This window comes from Staurois parvus, unplaced genomic scaffold (assembly GCF_062004578.1).
Source record: "Staurois parvus isolate SC_StPar_1 unplaced genomic scaffold, SC_StPar_1.0 ptg000087l, whole genome shotgun sequence".
Taxonomy (NCBI): domain Eukaryota; kingdom Metazoa; phylum Chordata; class Amphibia; order Anura; family Ranidae; genus Staurois; species Staurois parvus.
In genome coordinates, this window is record NW_028317883.1 from 10,531,370 (window position 1) to 10,549,538 (window position 18,169).

General features: G+C 41.7%; 1 protein-coding gene across 1 annotated transcript in view; it reads left to right on the top strand.

Annotated features, from left to right (window-relative positions):
* LOC149468421 (uncharacterized) overlaps window positions 1-18,169 on the top strand; it is a 90,377-nt gene that overhangs the window by 3,253 nt on the left and 68,955 nt on the right. The window contains exons 2-5 of the mRNA XM_089670234.1: window positions 2,937-3,092; window positions 12,967-13,098; window positions 14,576-14,749; window positions 16,179-16,383. Of these exons, the coding sequence (XP_089526360.1) occupies window positions 2,937-3,092; window positions 12,967-13,098; window positions 14,576-14,749; window positions 16,179-16,383 (667 nt within the window). The remainder of the gene's footprint in view (window positions 1-2,936; window positions 3,093-12,966; window positions 13,099-14,575; window positions 14,750-16,178; window positions 16,384-18,169) is intronic.

Here is an 18,169-nt window from a genome sequence, read left to right on the forward strand (position 1 = left end):
AGAGGGGGACTCAGCAGGAGAGTGGGGAGGTCTGAGAAGGAGAGGGGGCTCTGTGTGGGGTCTGAGGAGGAGAGAAATTGTCTGGGGGGGGAGTCTGAGAAGAAGAGGAGGGTCTGGGGAAGAGAGAGGAGAATAAAAGAGATGGGGGGTCTGAGGAGGAGAGGGGGCTCTATGGGAGAATCTGAGGAGGGGAGAGGCAGTCTTGCTGGATCTGAGAAGGAGAAAGGGGTCTGAGAAGGGGAAGTCTGAGGAGGAGAAGGAGGAGGTTTGGGGGAGTCTGAGGAGGAGAGGGGCAGTCTGGGGGGGGGGGGTGTCTGAGGAGGATAAGGACAGTCTAAGGGGGTCTGAGGAGGAGAGGGGGTTTATGGGGGGTCAAGAAGGGGATGGGAGGTCTAAGGGAATCTGAGGAGGAGAGAGAAGGTCAGGGAGGTCTGAGGTAGAGAGAGGGGTCTAATGTGAAGAGAAGCTAGGTCTGTGGGGTCTGAGGAGAGGAGGGGGGTCTGAAAAAGAGAGGAGGGTCTGAGGAGGAGAGGGGAGGTCTGGGGGGTTTGAGGGGGAGTGGGGAGCTTTTAAGAATGGAAGGGATGTCTGGGGGGTCTGAGGAGGAAAGGAAGGTGTGAGGAGGAGAGGGGCGATCTGTAGAGGAGAGGGGGTCTGTGGGAGGGTCTGAGGAGGAGAGGGTTGTCTGGAGGGGTCAGAAGAGGAGAGGGGGGTCTGAGAAGGAGAGGGGGGTTTGAGAAGGAGAGGGTTTCTGAGCAAGAGGTGGGAGGTCTGGGGGATCTGAGGAGGAGAGGGGAGTCTGGGGGGGGGTCTGAGGAGGAGAGGGGGGCTGAGAGGGTCTAACAAGGAGAGGGGAGGTCTGGGGGAGGGTCTGAGGAGGAAAGGGGAGGTATGGGGTTTCTCAGGAGAAGAGGGGGACTCAGCAGGAGAGTGGGGAGGTCTGAGAAGGAGAGGGGGCTCTGTGTGGGGTCTGAGGAGGAGAGAAATTGTCTGGGGGGGGGAGTCTGAGAAGAAGAAGAGGGTCTGGGGAAGAGAGAGGAGAATAAAAGAGATGGGGGGTCTGAGGAGGAGAGGGGGCTCTATGGGAGAATCTGAGGAGGGGAGAGGCAGTCTTGCTGGATCTGAGAAGGAGAAAGGGGTCTGAGAAGGGGAAGTCTGAGGAGGAGAAGGAGGAGGTTTGGAGGAGTCTGAGGAGGAGAGGGGCAGTCTGGGGGGGGTGTCTGAGGAGGATAAGGACAGTCTAAGGGGGTCTGAGGAGGAGAGGGGGTTTATGGGGGGTCAAGAAGGGGATGGGAGGTCTAAGGGAATCTGAGGAGGAGAGAGAAGGTCAGGGAGGTCTGAGGTAGAGAGAGGGGTCTAATGTGGAGAGAAGCTAGGTCTGTGGGGTCTGAGGAGAGGAGGGGGGTCTGAAAAAGAGAGGAGGGTCTGAGGAGGAGAGGGGAGGTCTGGGGGGTTTGAGGGGGAGTGGGGAGCTTTTAAGAATGAAAGGGATGTCTGGGGGGTCTGAGGAGGAAAGGAAGGTGTGAGGAGGAGAGGGGCGATCTGTAGAGGAGAGGGGGTCTGTGGGAGGGTCTTAGGAGGAGAGGGGTTGTCTGGAGGGGTCAGAAGAAGAGAGGGGGGTCTGAGAAGGAGAGGGGGGTTTGAGAAGGAGAGGGGGGTCTGAGAAGGAGAGGGGGGTCTGAGTAGAAGAGAGGGGAGGGCTGGGGGGGTGTGAGGAGGAGAGAGCAGAGGTCTGGGGTTTATGAGCAGGACAGGGAGTCTAAGGAGGAGAGAGGAAAGGTCTGGGGGGGAGAGGGAGGGAGTTCTGAGAAGGAGATGGGATCTGAGGAGGAAAGGGGGAGTTTGAGGAGGAGAGGTTTGAGAGGTCTGAAGGGGAGAAGGTGGTCTAAGGAGGAGAGGGGGGTCTGGAAAGGTCTCAGAAGGAGAGAGGGGAGGTCTGGGGGGTCTGAGGAGGGGAGATGGGAGGTCTAAGGAGAAAGGGATCTGAGAAGTAGAGGGAGGTCTAGGGGGGAGAGGGGATATCTAAGGAGAAGGGGATCTGAGGAAGAGAGGGGAGGTCTGGGGGGGGTCTGAAGAGGAGAGAGGGGAGGTCTGGGGGAGTCTGAGGAGGAGAGAGGGGAGGTCTGCAGGGGAGAGGAGAGGGGAGGTCTGAACAGGAGAGGGGGGTCTGAGGAGGAGAGGGGGGGTCTGAGGAGCAGAGGGGGAGTTTGAGGAGGAGAGAGGGGAGGTTTGAGAGGTCTGAGGGGGAGAAGGGGTCTAAGGAGAAGTTGGTTTTGAGTGGTCTGAGAAGGAGAGAGGGAAGGTCTGGGGGGTCTGAGGAGGGGAGATGGGAGGTCTAAGGAGGAGAGAGGGTTCTGAGGAGGAGAGGGAGGTCTAGAGGGAAGAGAGATATCTGAGGAGGAAAAAGGCATCTGAGGAAGAGAGGGGGGTCTGGGGGGGTCTGAGGAGGAGAGAGGGGCGGTCTTGGGGGTCTAAGTAGGAGAGGAGGGCCTGAGGAGGAGAGAGGGGAGGTCTAGGGGATCTGAGGAGGAGAGAGTGGAGGTCTGGGAAGGAGAGAGAGAGAAGGTCTGAGGAGGAGAGGGAGGTCAGAGGAGGAGAAGGGGAGCTCTGTGGAGAGGGGAGGGGGGTCTGGAGTTTGATTGCCCCCTCTCCCTTGTACTTACTGTTCACACTGTGAGGCAGCTTCTTCTTCCTTCTCTATCCAGTCATGGGATATGTCACATGACAAGGGGAGAGAAGAAGCACGGCAGTCTGCTTTTACATCATTAATTAAAACCTACCTATGTAAAGTACACACAGAGCTCATAATAGGGAGTTTTGTTTTTTTTCTACACATGCAAAAAAAATGTGTAAATCATGCACCACTTGTAATATATGTGCAGATCATGAAAAAAGATGCATCAACAAATTCTGTTATCTATCTTTATGTTTTTAAGATGCCTTGCCAAGAAGATTTATTCCATCTATTTAACAACAAAACAGAAGTTGGATTCTTATTTACAGACTTGCAGCATGTCTTAAAACGAATTCAACTAAGGGAACATCATCTGAAGGAATTTGCCAGTGAGCTCAAGGAATATTGCTCTGACAAAGTGAGTGTTTCATTCTATGTAATATATTCTATATTCATTTCTGACTCAATGGTGTTTGAAATGGTTTGAATAATAGAGAGTATGAGTATTAAACAGAATGATGAATAAGATTTTAATTACAATTCCTTCCTTTCTGAACCTGTTCCATACTCAGTGCTGGTATCAGACACTGACCATAGGGGGGAAATGCAGCTTTAATAAGTGGGCACCCTTACCATGGAAGAAATATTAGGAAATTATATGTGTAGGCTACAGTATACATGGGAGGCACATAATTTAATGTAGCTTGATGTTCCCCTTCAAGACACCAACTCTGCTCATAATATACTCTCCCAAACACAACATATAAAAGAATTAAAAAATGCTGGATTCTTGTGTGGCTTCCTTACTGAAGAATAGCAATGTCTACTTACCTTGTGCATCTCCAGTCCTTGGAGACAGCCCTATACTGTATAACTTATGGGCAAGGCCTGCCTTGCAAAGGAATGCAGCAGGGCACTAAAACAAAACTGTGGCTCAATGCGAGGCAGGAAAGTCTACTTTCAAAGGACTAGATATTACATTAATTGAGTACCCAACAGAATATGTAACACATTTACAAAAAAAAAGAAAATATAATAAATGTATCATTATTTGGCAAACTTTATACTGGAAGCGGCACAACACCTAAATTCAAGGTTAGGTTCAGGGCTGGATTTACCATTAGTTCAAGTAAGCCTGTCCCTATGGGCTGCAAAGGGGCAAATACCTTTTTTTGTTGTTATTATGATTGTACAGGTTTTATATAGCACCAACAGTTTGCACAGTGCTTTACAAAGTGCAGGCAAACTGTACAGCTACAATACAATTTAGTACAGGAGGAATCAGATGGTCCTGCTCTTTAGAGCTTACAATTTAAAAGGGGAGGGTCAAGTGATACAAAAGTCAATAACTGTGGGGGGATGAGCTGATGGAGAAAACACATATACAGTTGTTAGGTGGAGGCAAGAAAGGCTTCTCTGAAGAGAAAAGTTTTCAGGAATCACCTAAAAGTAGACAGAGTAGGAGATAGTCACACAGATTGGGGTAGGGAATTCCATAGGATGGAAGAGGTGAGCATGGTAGGAGGTGACAAGGGAAATAGAGAGCAGGAGGTCTTGGGAGGAATGAAGATAGCAATTTGATTGGCATTATGAGATTAGGTTAGTGATGTAGCTGGGGATGGCTGGACGGCTTTTTGGAGTTGTGGACGGCTTTGCAAATTGTTAGTATTTTGAATTTAATTTGTTGGGTAAGTGGCAGCCAATGCAGAGATTGGTAGAGAGGGGTGGCAGGCACTGAACAGTTGCTAAGGTGGATGAGCCTCGCAGCAGTATTCATGATGGACTGGAGGGGGGATATCCTATGTAAAGGTAAGTCAATGAGGAGGGCAAGTCAAGGCAAGAGATAGCCTGGGAGTGAATTAGGAGCTTTGTGGTGTCATTGGCTAGGAAGAGGCATATTTTGGAGATGTTGCGGAGGTTGAGGCAGCAAGCTTTAGAAAGTGATTGAATGTGGGGCATAGGAAAGTTCAGAGTCCAGGATTACACCTAGCACCCTGGCATGCAGTGATAGGTTGGTGTTTGTGCCATTGATCTTGACAGAGAAGTCAGGGGAAGGGATACGTGGGGGAGGAAATATTAAGAGCTCAGTTTTGGATAGATTGAGTTTGAGGAAGCTGTGTGACATCAAGTCTGATATGTCGGTCAGTAAGTTAGTGATGTGTGAGGGTACTGATGTTGTGAGCTGACAGGTAGAGAGATAGATTTGGGTGTCATCACCATAGAAATGATAATGAAAGGCATGGGAGGCTATCAGCTGACCCAAAGAGGAAGTGTAGATCGAGAAGAGGAGAGGTCCAAGAACAGAACCTTGTTTTCATTGGTTTTAGCTGTTAGTAAATCGTTTGTGAGTTTTAGGAGAGCAGTTTCTGTGGAGTGTTGAGGGTGAAATCCAGACTGAAGGAAATCAAGAAGGTTATTCTAAATGAGGTGGTCGCTCAGTTGCTTGTAGACCAGGCATTCAAGGAATTTGGAGGATATGAGGAGCAAGGAGATGGGGCGTAGGTTAAGATTTGTAGGGTCCAAGGAAGACTTTTTAAGTATGGGGAAGACTAGTGCATGTTTGAGAGTTTTGGGGAAGATGCCAGAAGAGAGGGAGAGATTGAAGATGTGAGTTAGAGAGTGTAGGATAGAGTCAGAGGGTGATTGTAGTATTTGAGAGGGAATAGGGTCCAGAGGACAGGTGGTTAGGTGGGCGTTAGAAAAACATTTAGCAACTTTGTTTATACTAGCAAGGTTGAATAAGGGAAGTGTTGAGTGTACCTGTGGACATAAGGTGTTAAGTGGGGGGATATCTGTAGAGTGGAGATTTCATCATGAATTGTATCCATCTTATTTTTTAAATGATTGGTGATCTCCTGAACAGTGAGTGAGTTAGTAGGTGCAAGTGGTGGAGGAAAAAGTAGAGTTACACAGAATAAATATTGGTGTGGTGTTGGACAGTGCCATCATCCCTAATTTGAATAGTAATTGAAATAAACACCTCAGGATGCGAGACTTTAAAGGTACAAGTTGTATACACGTGTATATAAGACAATGAAAATCTTTATTATACAAAATTATAAAATCACATAGTGGATAATCAGCGGATTGAAAGTTTTACAATGAATAAAAACTTTCCACAAGTAGAAGGGCAGGACACGCTGATTTTTGACGTAAAAATTATCTTCTTCAAAGGTGCCTGTGATACAAATATATTCATAAATATATGACTTATAGAATCTAATAAATACATTTTTAATTAAAATTGAACACATTTCTGCATTATGTATAATACTGACCCTTCTATAAGATAATTGATGCAAACACAACCGCCATATTAAAATATGGAAGTGTTAACTGTCGCCATCTCAATAAAAAAAACCCTAAGGCTGTGAGAAAGCACACTGGGAATGATCACTCTCTGGGGTGGCAAAAAAAGGGGCACAGCCACAAAATCTTGAATATAATTGCAGCCAAATCACATAAAAAAGAAGTATAAACAAATGTTGGTTACTAAGGTAATGTTTCTATATATAGTTATTTTAGTACTGCGGCGGGAATAAAAGCAACATATATATAACTTACTTAGGCTGTTAAATAGAATGAAAAAATTGGACAGATGATAAGCTGAATAGAAAATTTGTTCCATGCAGTCAGGCTCCCCATACATGGATTGTCAAATATATAGGTCACCACTGCAACACAAAGAAAAAAGTGTATATACATCAGTGTAAATAAAAATTGAAATCAAAAGGAATCCATCAAGTGTTTCAGATGTCAAAAGGGATAGTTTAACATAAACACTTTTGTGTTCAATTAAACAAACAAGGTGGATTGATACCTGATTTGCTTGGATATTCAGTTAGTCTGATTCTGGCACAGCTGAAAAGTCTGAATACTAAATTGCTCTTTATAAAGGCAGCAAGGGATTGAAAATCTACCAATTAGCCAGCAAGGGCTGGGACCACAATGTCTTCAGCTTATCGGTGACCATCTTCACCTGATACCACCCCCTGGCCTGATTGGTCACCCATTGGTCGTGATGATGTCACACGCCATCTGGCTTCAGGTGCAGGACGTGGCCAGCTTGGATGGATGCAACTAGAATGAGACCTGGAACAAACCAAGTGCAGAGCAGGACAGCGCTATTTAGTGTTAATCACTGGATAAATATGTCTATCAAATGCTAAAGTGTCAGGTGCATTTCCATTTTCTATACAATTCAAAATGTAAACAAAAGTGCATGTGCATATATAACAGAATCATAAAGTGACAGTTGCATACAGTATATATACTATATTGCCACGTATGGGGACACCTGTCCAAATCATTGGACTCAGGTGTTCCAATCACCTCCTTGGCTACAGGTGTATAAAATCAAGCATCTAGGCATGCAGACCGCTTCTACAAACATTTGTGAAAGAATGGGTCGCTCTCAGGAGCTCAGTGAATTCAAGCGTAGTACCATGATAGGTTGCCACCTGTGCAATATGTCCATCCATGAAATTTCCTTGTTACTAAATATTCCATGGTTGACTGTTAGTGGTATGATAACAAAGTGGAAGCAACTGGGAACAACAGCAACTCAGCCATGAAGTGGTAGGCCACATAAAATGACAGAGCAGGGTCAGCACATGCTGAAGCGCACAGTGCGCAGAAGTCGCCAACTGTCTGCAGAGTCAATAGCTAAAGACCTCCAAACTTCACCTGGCCTTCAGATTAGCACAATAGTGCATAGGGAGCTTCATGAAATGGGTTTCCATGGCCGAACAGTTGCATCCAAGTCTTATATCACCAAGTGCAATGCAAAGTGTCAGATGCAGTGCTGGCTGGCACAGAGTCCTGACCTCTACCCAATAGAATGCCTTTGGGATGAATTAGAGTGGAGTCTGCGAGGCAGGCATATATATATATATATATATATATATTTACTGCTCAAAAAAATTAAAGGAACACTTTTTAACCAGAGTATAGCATCAAAGTCAATTAAACTGCTGAGATATTGATCTGGTCAGTTAAGTAGCAGAGGGGGTTGTTAATCAGTTTCAGCTGCTTTGGTGTTGATCATATTAACAACAGGTGCACTAGATGGGCCACAATGAGACAACCCTCAAAACAGGAATGGTTTTACAGGTGAAGCCACTGCTATTGTTTTCTCAACTCATCTTTTCTGGCTGTTTTTCACTAGTTTTGCATTTGGCTTGGGTCAGTGTCACTACTGATAGCATGAGGCAATACCTGGACCTTACAGAGTTTGTACAGGCAGTCCAACTCCTCCAGGATAGCACATCAATATGTGCCATTGCCTGAAGGTTTGCTGTTTTTCCCAACACAGTCTCAAGAGCATGGAGGAGATTCCAGGAGACAGGCAGTTACTCTAGGAGAGCTGGGCAGGGCCATAGAAGGTCCTTAACCCATCAGCAGGACCGGTATCTGCTCCTTTGTGCGAGGAGGAACAGGATGAGCACTGCCAGAGCCCTATAAAATGACCTCCAGCAGGCCACTGGTGTGAATGACTCTGACCAAACAAACAGACTTCGTGAGGGTGGTCTGAGGGCCTGATATTCTCTAGTGAGCCCTATGATCACTGCCTGGCACCATAGAGCTCATGGCATTTGCCATTGAACACCAGAATTGGCAGGTTCGCCACTGGCACCCTGTGCTTTTCACAGATGAGAGAAGTCTCACCCTGAGCACATGTGACAGACATAAAAGGGTCTGGAGAAGCCATGGAGAACGTTATGCTACCTGTGACATCGTTCAGCATGACCATTTTGGTGGTGAGTCAGTGATGGTCTGGGGAGGCATATCCATGGAGAGATACATAGACCTCTACAGGCTAGACAATTGTACCCTGACTGCCATTAGGTATTGGGATGAAATCCTTGGACCCATTGTCAGACCCTACACTGGTGCAGTGGGTCCTGGGTTCCTCCTGGTGCACAACAATTCCTGGCCTCATGTGGCGAGAGTATGCAGACAGTTCCTGGAGGATGAAGGAATTCATACCATTGAATGGCCCCCACACTCGCCTTACCTAAATCCAATAGAACACCCCTGGGATATCATTTTGTGGTCCATCTGACACCACCAGGTTGCACCTCAGACTGTCCAGGAGCTCAGTGATGACCTGGTCCAGATCTGGGAGGAAATACCCCAGGACACCATCTGTCATCTCATTAGGAGCATGCCCCGACATTGTCAGGCATGCATACAAGCACTTGGGGGCCATACAAATTACTGAGTACCATTTTGAGTTGCTGCCATGAAATTTCAGCAAAATGGACTAGCCTGTTGCATAATTTTTTCACTTTGATTTTGGGGGTGTCTTTTAATTCAGTCCTCTGTAGGTTGTTCATTTTAATTTCCATCAAACAATGGGGCATTCTTACATTCCTAACACATTACCCAGTCCATATCAGTATAGATTTCCAGCATTGAGATCTGATGTGTTTTCAAAGTGTTCCTTTAATTTTTTTGAGCAGCGTACTGTATATATATATATATATATATATATATATATATACTATATATAAAATATACTATATATATACCAGATGCATGTGCATTTTCTACATGTCAATTATATATAACACATTGTAGGTAAGCTACCACCCCTTGGGGATGTCGCTCGTGATTTTTCTGACAGCTGGAGCTGTCACATGTCTAATACATGTTTAAGTGGTCTATACTAGTGTCAGTGGTGACACTATTAAATGTGAGTGCTTTTAAATGTTTTTACAAATAAAGTGGTTTGAAGATTTTACGCTATGCAAGCTCTTTCCTTCTTTTCTCCCTGCTAAATATGGTGGAGTATGTGTCATGGTGGTCCTGAAGGCTTTTAGAGAAAGAGTATGTGGTGTGACACATCAAGCTATTACTCCCAGAGAAGAACACTTTACAGGCTGGTTTATAGTCTTACCAGCAATATCCTCTGGTGAGTCCAATTTAGTACATCTGGTGGTGGATACACAGTATGGTGGTGATCTAAGGTGCCTCAGATTGGATTTCGTCCTAGAGTAAGGAGGTTTACAATCCAACATCATCATTTAATCTCTGTGGAACTTATCTAATATACATGGTGGTAAAATATTTGTTTAACAAGAGAAGCTTTATAAGAAGACTTTGATCTATGGACTTTGCTCATTTTGTCACAATTTCATGGTTATATACAACTGACATTTAGAAAATGCACATGCACCTGGTATTTATTTTAGGTTATATAGTAAATATACTGTACATACTGTATGCAATTGTCACTTTGTGGCTGTGTTATATATAGACATGCACTTTATTTTACATTTTGAATTGTATAGAAAATGCAAATGTACCTGACACTTTAACATTTGATAGACATTGTTATCCAGTGATGAACACTAAATAGCGCTGTCCTGATGTGCACATGTTTATTAATTGATTACTTATCAATTGGATAGCTGCTGCACTTTCATTTATATTTCACATTTTTTTTATTTACATTTTTTTATTTTTTCCATGGCGCACTTCTATATAGAGAAGTTTAATACTGGAACAAACCAAACCTCATTGAGGATGGTACACATTACCACCCCACCTTAGATCTGGCCAATGAATGCTGATTCCTGTCAATGTGGAATTGCGGCCTTGGTGTGCCAGGTGAGAGTGCACAGGTGCAATGAGGATGAAGAGCGGCGTCCTGGTGAGGGAAAGAGAGATGACGGCAGTTTTACAAATCACACCACACGTATTAGATACAATAATATGGCATAGCAGGACAAATCTTGCAAACAGTATGGATAATGTAAATATGTATAAATATAACATAAAAATATACAGAGTGCTCTCAATATTTTACGGCACATTATCTCTATATGGAGAAATCAGTGAAGAGTTAACAAACTATATACTGTACATAGCAATTTTTAATCACAGAGGATGGCGCTCTCTGTGACATAGAGTATGTGAATGGGAATGAGCAGAACTATGTGTTCGCTCTACACCTATAAGTAAAATAAAAAAGAAGAAAGAAGAAAAGAGGAAAAAAGGAGCAAAAGAAGAAAAATATAGGGTTTTTCTATGATCCCTGGATAAGGTAGCATTGTTTTTCACAGCCTCCAAACACAAAGCCCTATAAAAAAGGCTTAAAGGAGACCACTTTGTTTAGTCCTGGAAATGTGGTTGCATTTAATCTATGGATCCATCTGAGCTCGCACTGGAGGAGACTTTTATTCCTGGTGAATCCTGTCAAGGATCAAAAATGTAATCTTTGGGAAGACTCCTACATGTAGGCTTGCCGCATGACGGCCCAGAGGAAGCTCAACATTTACTGACTCCATACTCAAAAGGTGGCGATATGCATATCACCAAAACTCATGTTTTGTCTTGCCAATGTAAAAACAAATACATTCACATGTGAGTAAATATATCACCCCTGTGGTTTTATAATTTGCATACAAGCATTTCCCCATTGGGTAAAATGAAACATGTATTGGAGTTCATGTATCTACAGTATTTGCTACCTTCACAGGTGTATGGTCCTGGATATTTGCATGGATCTTGTCTGCCTTCTAGTTTGAATTCAATTTGGGCCAATCTGTCCCTAATAGAGCTAGCATGTCTAAACGTAAAAGCCGGAACTGTTGGTATAAGTGGATTGACATTTCAATTGATCGTAGGAAGGTGCCAATATTTCTGAGCTATATTTTTAAACTGAAAGTGTTGTTTGAAAACTTGATTATAATTCTAATAGGGTTTTTGACTGTGCTATGTTTTTTTGATAGCGTAGATCCTGTCTAGGTTTACTATAGGTTCGTCGATATGCTTTTTTTAAACATGTAGACAAATAACCTCTAGATAATAAAAGTTAGATTAACATAGTTATTGGCTATAGGGAATTGAATTAACCAAAGGTCTCGGATGAAAGCTCATGGTGTGGAGTATGGAATTACCCACAATTGCATTTCGGTACAAGCTGCTTCCTAAGAATCCTTCATCGTTCTTATAAATTTGAATATCTAAAAATTGAATCACTTTTTCATCAAATGTCATAGTAAATTTTAGATTTAAATAATTTGCATTAATCCTCTCAATTTATTCCCTGAGAAGATTTGCGGGACCATCCCATACCATAAAGACATCATTGATGTATCTGTACCAGAAGACAATAAATTCATACAAGTTAATTTATGAATTTTCACCATATTTTCACAATATACTAAGTCAGGTTTTGATCAGTAAAGCAAGATAAAGTTTTGTGTAAAAAAAGTAATCCTTTCAGAATGGAGAAGTTTTGGGCACCAGTTGTGCGTTTACAGGCTCCAGTGATGGAGATTCTGCCCTGCTTAGATCTTTTCCCACAGACTGTAAACAGAGTAACAACTGTTTAGTAAGCACATTTTTTTGAAAGAACGCAGTGTAAAGTATGGTTCAAATGAATTTATATATTTGCATTTGAATTGCTGGAAGAATTATGTTCCATAGTTGATAACAGGTCAACAAGTTGTACTTAATGAAATGAAAAGGAAAGGAAAACATTTCACACGTTCTTTAATAGTGAGGGAAATATTAATATTGAAGTATTGATTATTCCTGGAGGATTTTGATAAAGGTAAATCCATGGATATAATGTAATCGATGTGCATAAAATGTAGCAATATAAAAAAGTAGGTCTAGATATATAGATGTGTCTTTTCCTTGTATAACTATCATGCCAAACATTTTTCCCATCACAAACTTAAATAAAGTCTTATAAGCTAATATACAGTCACCTAATATTATTATTATTATTATTAATATTATTATGATGATACAGCATTTATATAACGCCAACAGTTTGTGCAGCACTTTACAATATAAAGGGAGACAGTACAGTTGCAATGCAATACAATAGGGTTAGGCATATACAAAGCCGAATTATGATCAGTGAAACAAGAAAATGCTCTGTGGTTGATTTACTAAAACTGGAGAGTACACAATTTGGTGCAGCTCTGCATAGAAACCAATCAGCATCCAGCATTTTGTTTGTCAAAGCTTAATTGAACAAGCTGAAGTTAGAAGCTGATTGGCTACTATGAACAGCTGCACCAGATTCTGAGTGCTCCAGCTTAAGTAAATCCCCCCCTCTCTCTGTGTCAAATAAGTCATCCTGGTGTTGCAAGGGGGGGCCAAAGTTTGTGATAAAAATTCTGACTTCCTGTCTATGATTTTATTTGTTTATATACTGCATTCATACTGTATATAGTACATAACTAAAAAAAATGTAATCTTATCTGTGTTCTAAAATACTCCTCTCAGATTAAACAATAAAATGTAACTAGCAAAACATATTTTAACAGGTACACATTCTTGCATGCTTGGAGGAAGCAAATTGTCTGGAATATGAACTTCAGGCCTTTGTAGAACAGCAATTGAAATATCTAAAGGAGGAACTTAAGGAGATATCTGAGAATACCCAATTTAGTGAACAGGTAAATACATGTCCCATTTAATAAAAAAAATAACTACATATGAACAAAGAGGAGTAAAGCTGCAGACCAGAGAAATAAGCTGTTCTTCCAAATGTAGACATTGTGGCATAAAATTACATTTTGATAGTATATCAATTACCCACTTTGTTATGTAAAATATGTGTTTTTGGTGTAAAGAGCCTACCTACATCAGTACAAAAAAACTGTCATTCAAAGAATGTACAACTGTTAGGGCAGCCCAGTGCCATCAGAGATCCTGGGCTGCTAGCCATTTTATCTAAAGCTGATCATACACTGATCAAACTCTCAGCATACAGTATATACTTTTTCTAGTACTGTAAACTTATCTTAGTCCTTTCTTTAATTAACCAAAAAATATTTTCTATGCAGAAATAAATTCACATTTGCAGTTAGTGGTTATTATAACTCAATAGCTACTCTAGCATTTAGCTTTTGTGTTCTGTTGTTTTGATCTTTAAATACAATTAATAATGAATTCATTACTGTTTACTGTATCTTTTACATAATGGCAATTTCCAAACTCCTACTTCTGTAAATAGGTTTAAAGTGCTTGTAAAGGTAAAAGGTTTTTTCACCTTAATGCATTCTCCGCATTAAGGTAAAAAGTCTTTTACAGGCAACTCCCCCCCCCCCCCCCCAACTCGCCTGCGGACGTGCATGCGCACAAAACGCGGCTGGTAGAGCCTGCATTGCTGACTGCCAAGGGACAGAGCGGTGGCCATTTTGGTATTTGATTTTATCATACTCCATGTGGAATTCTATGTTATGATACATTGATTTGCATAATAATAAAATATTACACTATATTAGCACTTTTGGCTCCTGTGGTTGAGCTATCTCCCTAGGACAAGGGACTCCCCTTCCATCTATACCCAGATGAAACTGCAGGATTAACCCCTTGGCTGCCTCCTCACCTCCAAAAGTGACATGTGATGATATACGCCTAACATTGTATATCTTCTGGTGAGTGTACATCCCTTCAAGGTGGTGGATTCCCTTTGTGAATATTCACACGTTCACATCCTGCACTTGGCATTATTGCACATGATCAACATTAGGACGTTTTTATGAATATTATGTGCTGGATGGATAATATGTATTATTTTGATATATGCAATCACGGACATGATTATTGATTCACTATATTGCACTTTATTGCACAGATTAGCACTTTTCCTTGCGGACTTCATTTATTGCTGTTTTCTTAAATTTCTATAGACGCAAGGTTATTTATTTATATGTGCTGCACTTTACTGTTCCACTTTACTAACTATTTGTGTGTTTTTAGCTCTGCACTTTTATATATATATTCTCGTTGGGATTGTTACCTATACCTTAAGTGCTAGCTGCTTCTATATATATGCTTTTTAGCGCTCCCCTGTATACTTCGGTTTTATTTATTTATTAAAGCTTTAGTATTACTTTAAATTCCTTAACATTATACATTTTGTTACAGTGCAAAATGGTGGCATCAGAACAAAAGGGGAACACTCCATTAGATGAACAAGAATTATTCAAGCAAGCCAAGCAGGCAGAAATGGAACAGGCTCACAGAAAACAAATTTCAGATGAACGCCTAAAACTCCAGGACCAGTTGGAACGGGGAGAACTGAGTGATTTAATGAAAGAGGTTAGGCAAAGTTGCAGGCACTGCCTACCTACAGTTCAGATTTTAAGAAAAGGTGTCTCAGCTATCCTCCTTGGCTCACTCAAAACACACAGATAGGACTTATCCAGTGCATTAGGAGGACCATAAAGATAAGTACAGATTTATAAATCATCTATATAGTATAAAAAACATAAAAGAAAAAAAGAATATAATTAAGATGGTTGACATTTCTCAGATCTTTGAAATTTTAGGTTGTAGAAAAATATTTTACCGGTAACTTACTGTATTTAGAGAAATTATCCATTTCCATGTATGTGTAAGTTTTTAGTATACTTGATATTTTCCCTTAAAGCTAGCAAGCAATATTATTATTATTGTTATACAGTATTTATAAAGCGCCAATAGTTCACTCAGCGCTGTACATTACAAAGGGGGACAGAACTTGTGACAGAACAATACCAATACAATGCAAAACATGAGGGGATTGAGGGCCCTGCTCTTTCAAGCTTACAATCTAGGAGGGAGGGGATGGTGGCACAGGAGGAGATAGCTGTGGGGGATGGAGTGATAGGAAGAGTGGAGGAGGTCAGCAAGTTAGCAGGGGGTGGGGTAGGCTTCCCTGAAGAGATGGGTTTTCAGGGTGCACCTAAAGGAGAGGAGAGTAGGTGATAATCTGATTGGTTGGGGCAGGAAGTTCCAGAGGATGGGTGACACCCTGGAGAAGTCCTGGAGGCAGGCATGGGAGGAGGAGACCAGGGAACTAGAGAGAAGGAGGTCTTGTGAGGAGCAGAGTGTGCATGTTGGGTGGTACTTGGATATTAGGTCGGTGATGTAATTTGGGGCAGTATGGTGGACGGCTTTATACGTCAGTGTTAGGATTTTGAATTTGATCCATTGCGCAATCATATAAGTTGTATTATTGAAATGTGTCCCTACTAATAATATATACAGTAGAGAAAAAATTCTAGGACTTTTAGGGATATAAAAAGTGTGTTTTTGTTTTTTTTGTAAAGGTATTAGTTATTTTGTATTTTTATTGTTGGGATCATTAAAATAATTGTTTTTAATGTGGTGGCGGGGGAATCAGGGCAGCTCCAATAAATAATTTTGCAGCAGTAGTCTTGTTAGTACGGCGCGTTCTGGTTCCATGTGGTAGTGGATGTGAAGAACCTACCCTGAGGTGGAGACTACACTAAAAGCACAAGGACAGAGTTATTTGCAGTAAATTTATTTCATATACACATTTGGCCACTGCTACATTCATTGTGAATCTTTTACTTTGATGTGATTGGTTTTTAAAGAGATCCTCTGAATGCTTGGTCTTTCCTAAAAATATGATCAAACCATTCTGTAGAAGTATTTTTACTATGTAAAGTCACTAAAAAAATTGTTGACCTAATATAATTGCTTATTTGGGCCTTATTATTGTATATTGTTGCTTATATTGTAGAAACTTGTTAAGGAGCATGATGAAACAATCACTTTTCTAGAGAAGGCTCTTCATCAAAATCTTGAGATGCTAGATATAAAACTTGAAAAGGAACTATTGATAAAGAAAAAACTTGAAGAATCCAGCAATCCAGATATGGATATACCACATGGAAAACCCAACTTACATAACAGTGACCAAAAGATTCTGACTCTACTGGTAGACAGTATGTACATGTATTGTATTGCAGTTCCAAAAAAATAACGTCTTAATGTCAACACTTTCCAACCAAAGACCAAACATATGTGTGCAAAAGAGTCACTACATTGCCTCCTTTGTGGATCTTTAAATACCTTGCCCCTGTATGTAGTGCAGGTTCACTCAAAGCAGATATCTGTAGCTGAATGTTGGGTGGAATCCAGTGGCTTCTGTCACTAGCTATCTCTTTGTTTAGACAACCTGCTAAAAAATGTGGCTTGCAGTTCAGCTTGGAATCTTCATAAATTGCTGTACAGAATCAGGTATAGTATACATGACCATACAAATGGATGTAGTATTTAAACTTTGCCTAATTGTAGGTTACCTGCATGTATATAAAACGCACAAATAACAATGGAGGACCCCAGGTATAAGCTGAAATAAATGAGCACATACATACACAGCTTGAGTGCACTTCACCCTACCAGACACATCTATCAGATGATCAGGTGAGAAGCGAGTGCTCGACCTTTGAGTCTGGTGTTACCATTGCCAGTTTACTGGACTACCATCCAATGGGAGATCAAGGTGCTCACACCAAAGACAGATGAGGATGCTGGAAGGCTGGGTCACTGGCTCTTTGGAAACCCATGACATCAGGCTCCTGGCTGTCAACCATTGTCAAACATTAGCTGTAAAATAGGAGGGAAAAAAGCCTGTCAGGGCATAGTGGCAGGGGGAAAAGTGTAATGTGAAAGAAGGAGGAAGGAGAATAACAAAAAGGATTGAAAGGAAAAAGAAAGGCAGTATAGATTGGAGTCATTAGGAAAGAAAGGGGGGGGGTGCCACAAGGAGAAACAAGGAGCACAAAGACAACAAATAGAAAATAGAAAACAAAATTGGTAAAGAGAGAAAAATAATATTGGAGTCAATAGGGAGAAAGTAAGGGATACACCACAAAGAGGAAATGGGAGTGGAGAAAAAAACATAAGACAATTAAAGGGTAGCACTGCAGGAAAAGGAAGAAAGGAAGAGAGCGGAGGTGAAAAAGAGGCCAGAAAAAAATTGGGGGAGGGGAAGGGGGAAAAACATGGAGGAGGGGAAGATGGAGGAAAAAAGTGTAGAAAAGGCAAGGGAATAGAGAAATGGGGAAGCAGGAAAGACACCAACTATGGTAGCCATATTGGATAAAACTGAGTCCCAAATCATATGCCCATTGCTTTAGAAATGTCTACTCAGATGTGGCTGGTAAACAGGTTGCTACAGCACACAGAATAAATGTAAAACATTTTCTGAGATGTAGAAAACCATATCAAGGTGTGGAAGTAAAATCAGTATAGAGAAGAACTAAAAGGGGAGCAGAAAAGAGGTGTTAAGTGAGTTGTGTACATTACAGTTGTGACATACATTCTATCCTTTGTGAGATCTTATAAGGTGCCTTTGCTTGTTTTTGTCTGGGATCCACCTGAACCAAAACATCACGTAAGGTTCTATTAAGCCTGTGTACCAATAGGGCTGCTCTTTTGAGATTGGGTGTCAAAGAACTGTCTGCTCTGAGCATGTTGAGGCTCTGTATTGCTGCCTGTCATATCCAGTCTGACTCACAGTTGAATGCATGCACAAACAATGGTATGTCAGTCTTCCTAGGGGGGAGTTAGTATGATTGGTCAAGTATTTGGCCAGAGCTTGGTCAAGCATTATGGCAGGGTGTGTACACTAATCAAATTCTGTATCCCAACGCTATGCACTCCTGGAGGGAAGGTGAAACTGAAATCAATGTTAATATAGTAGGCAGCTGCCTTATAAAATAATAA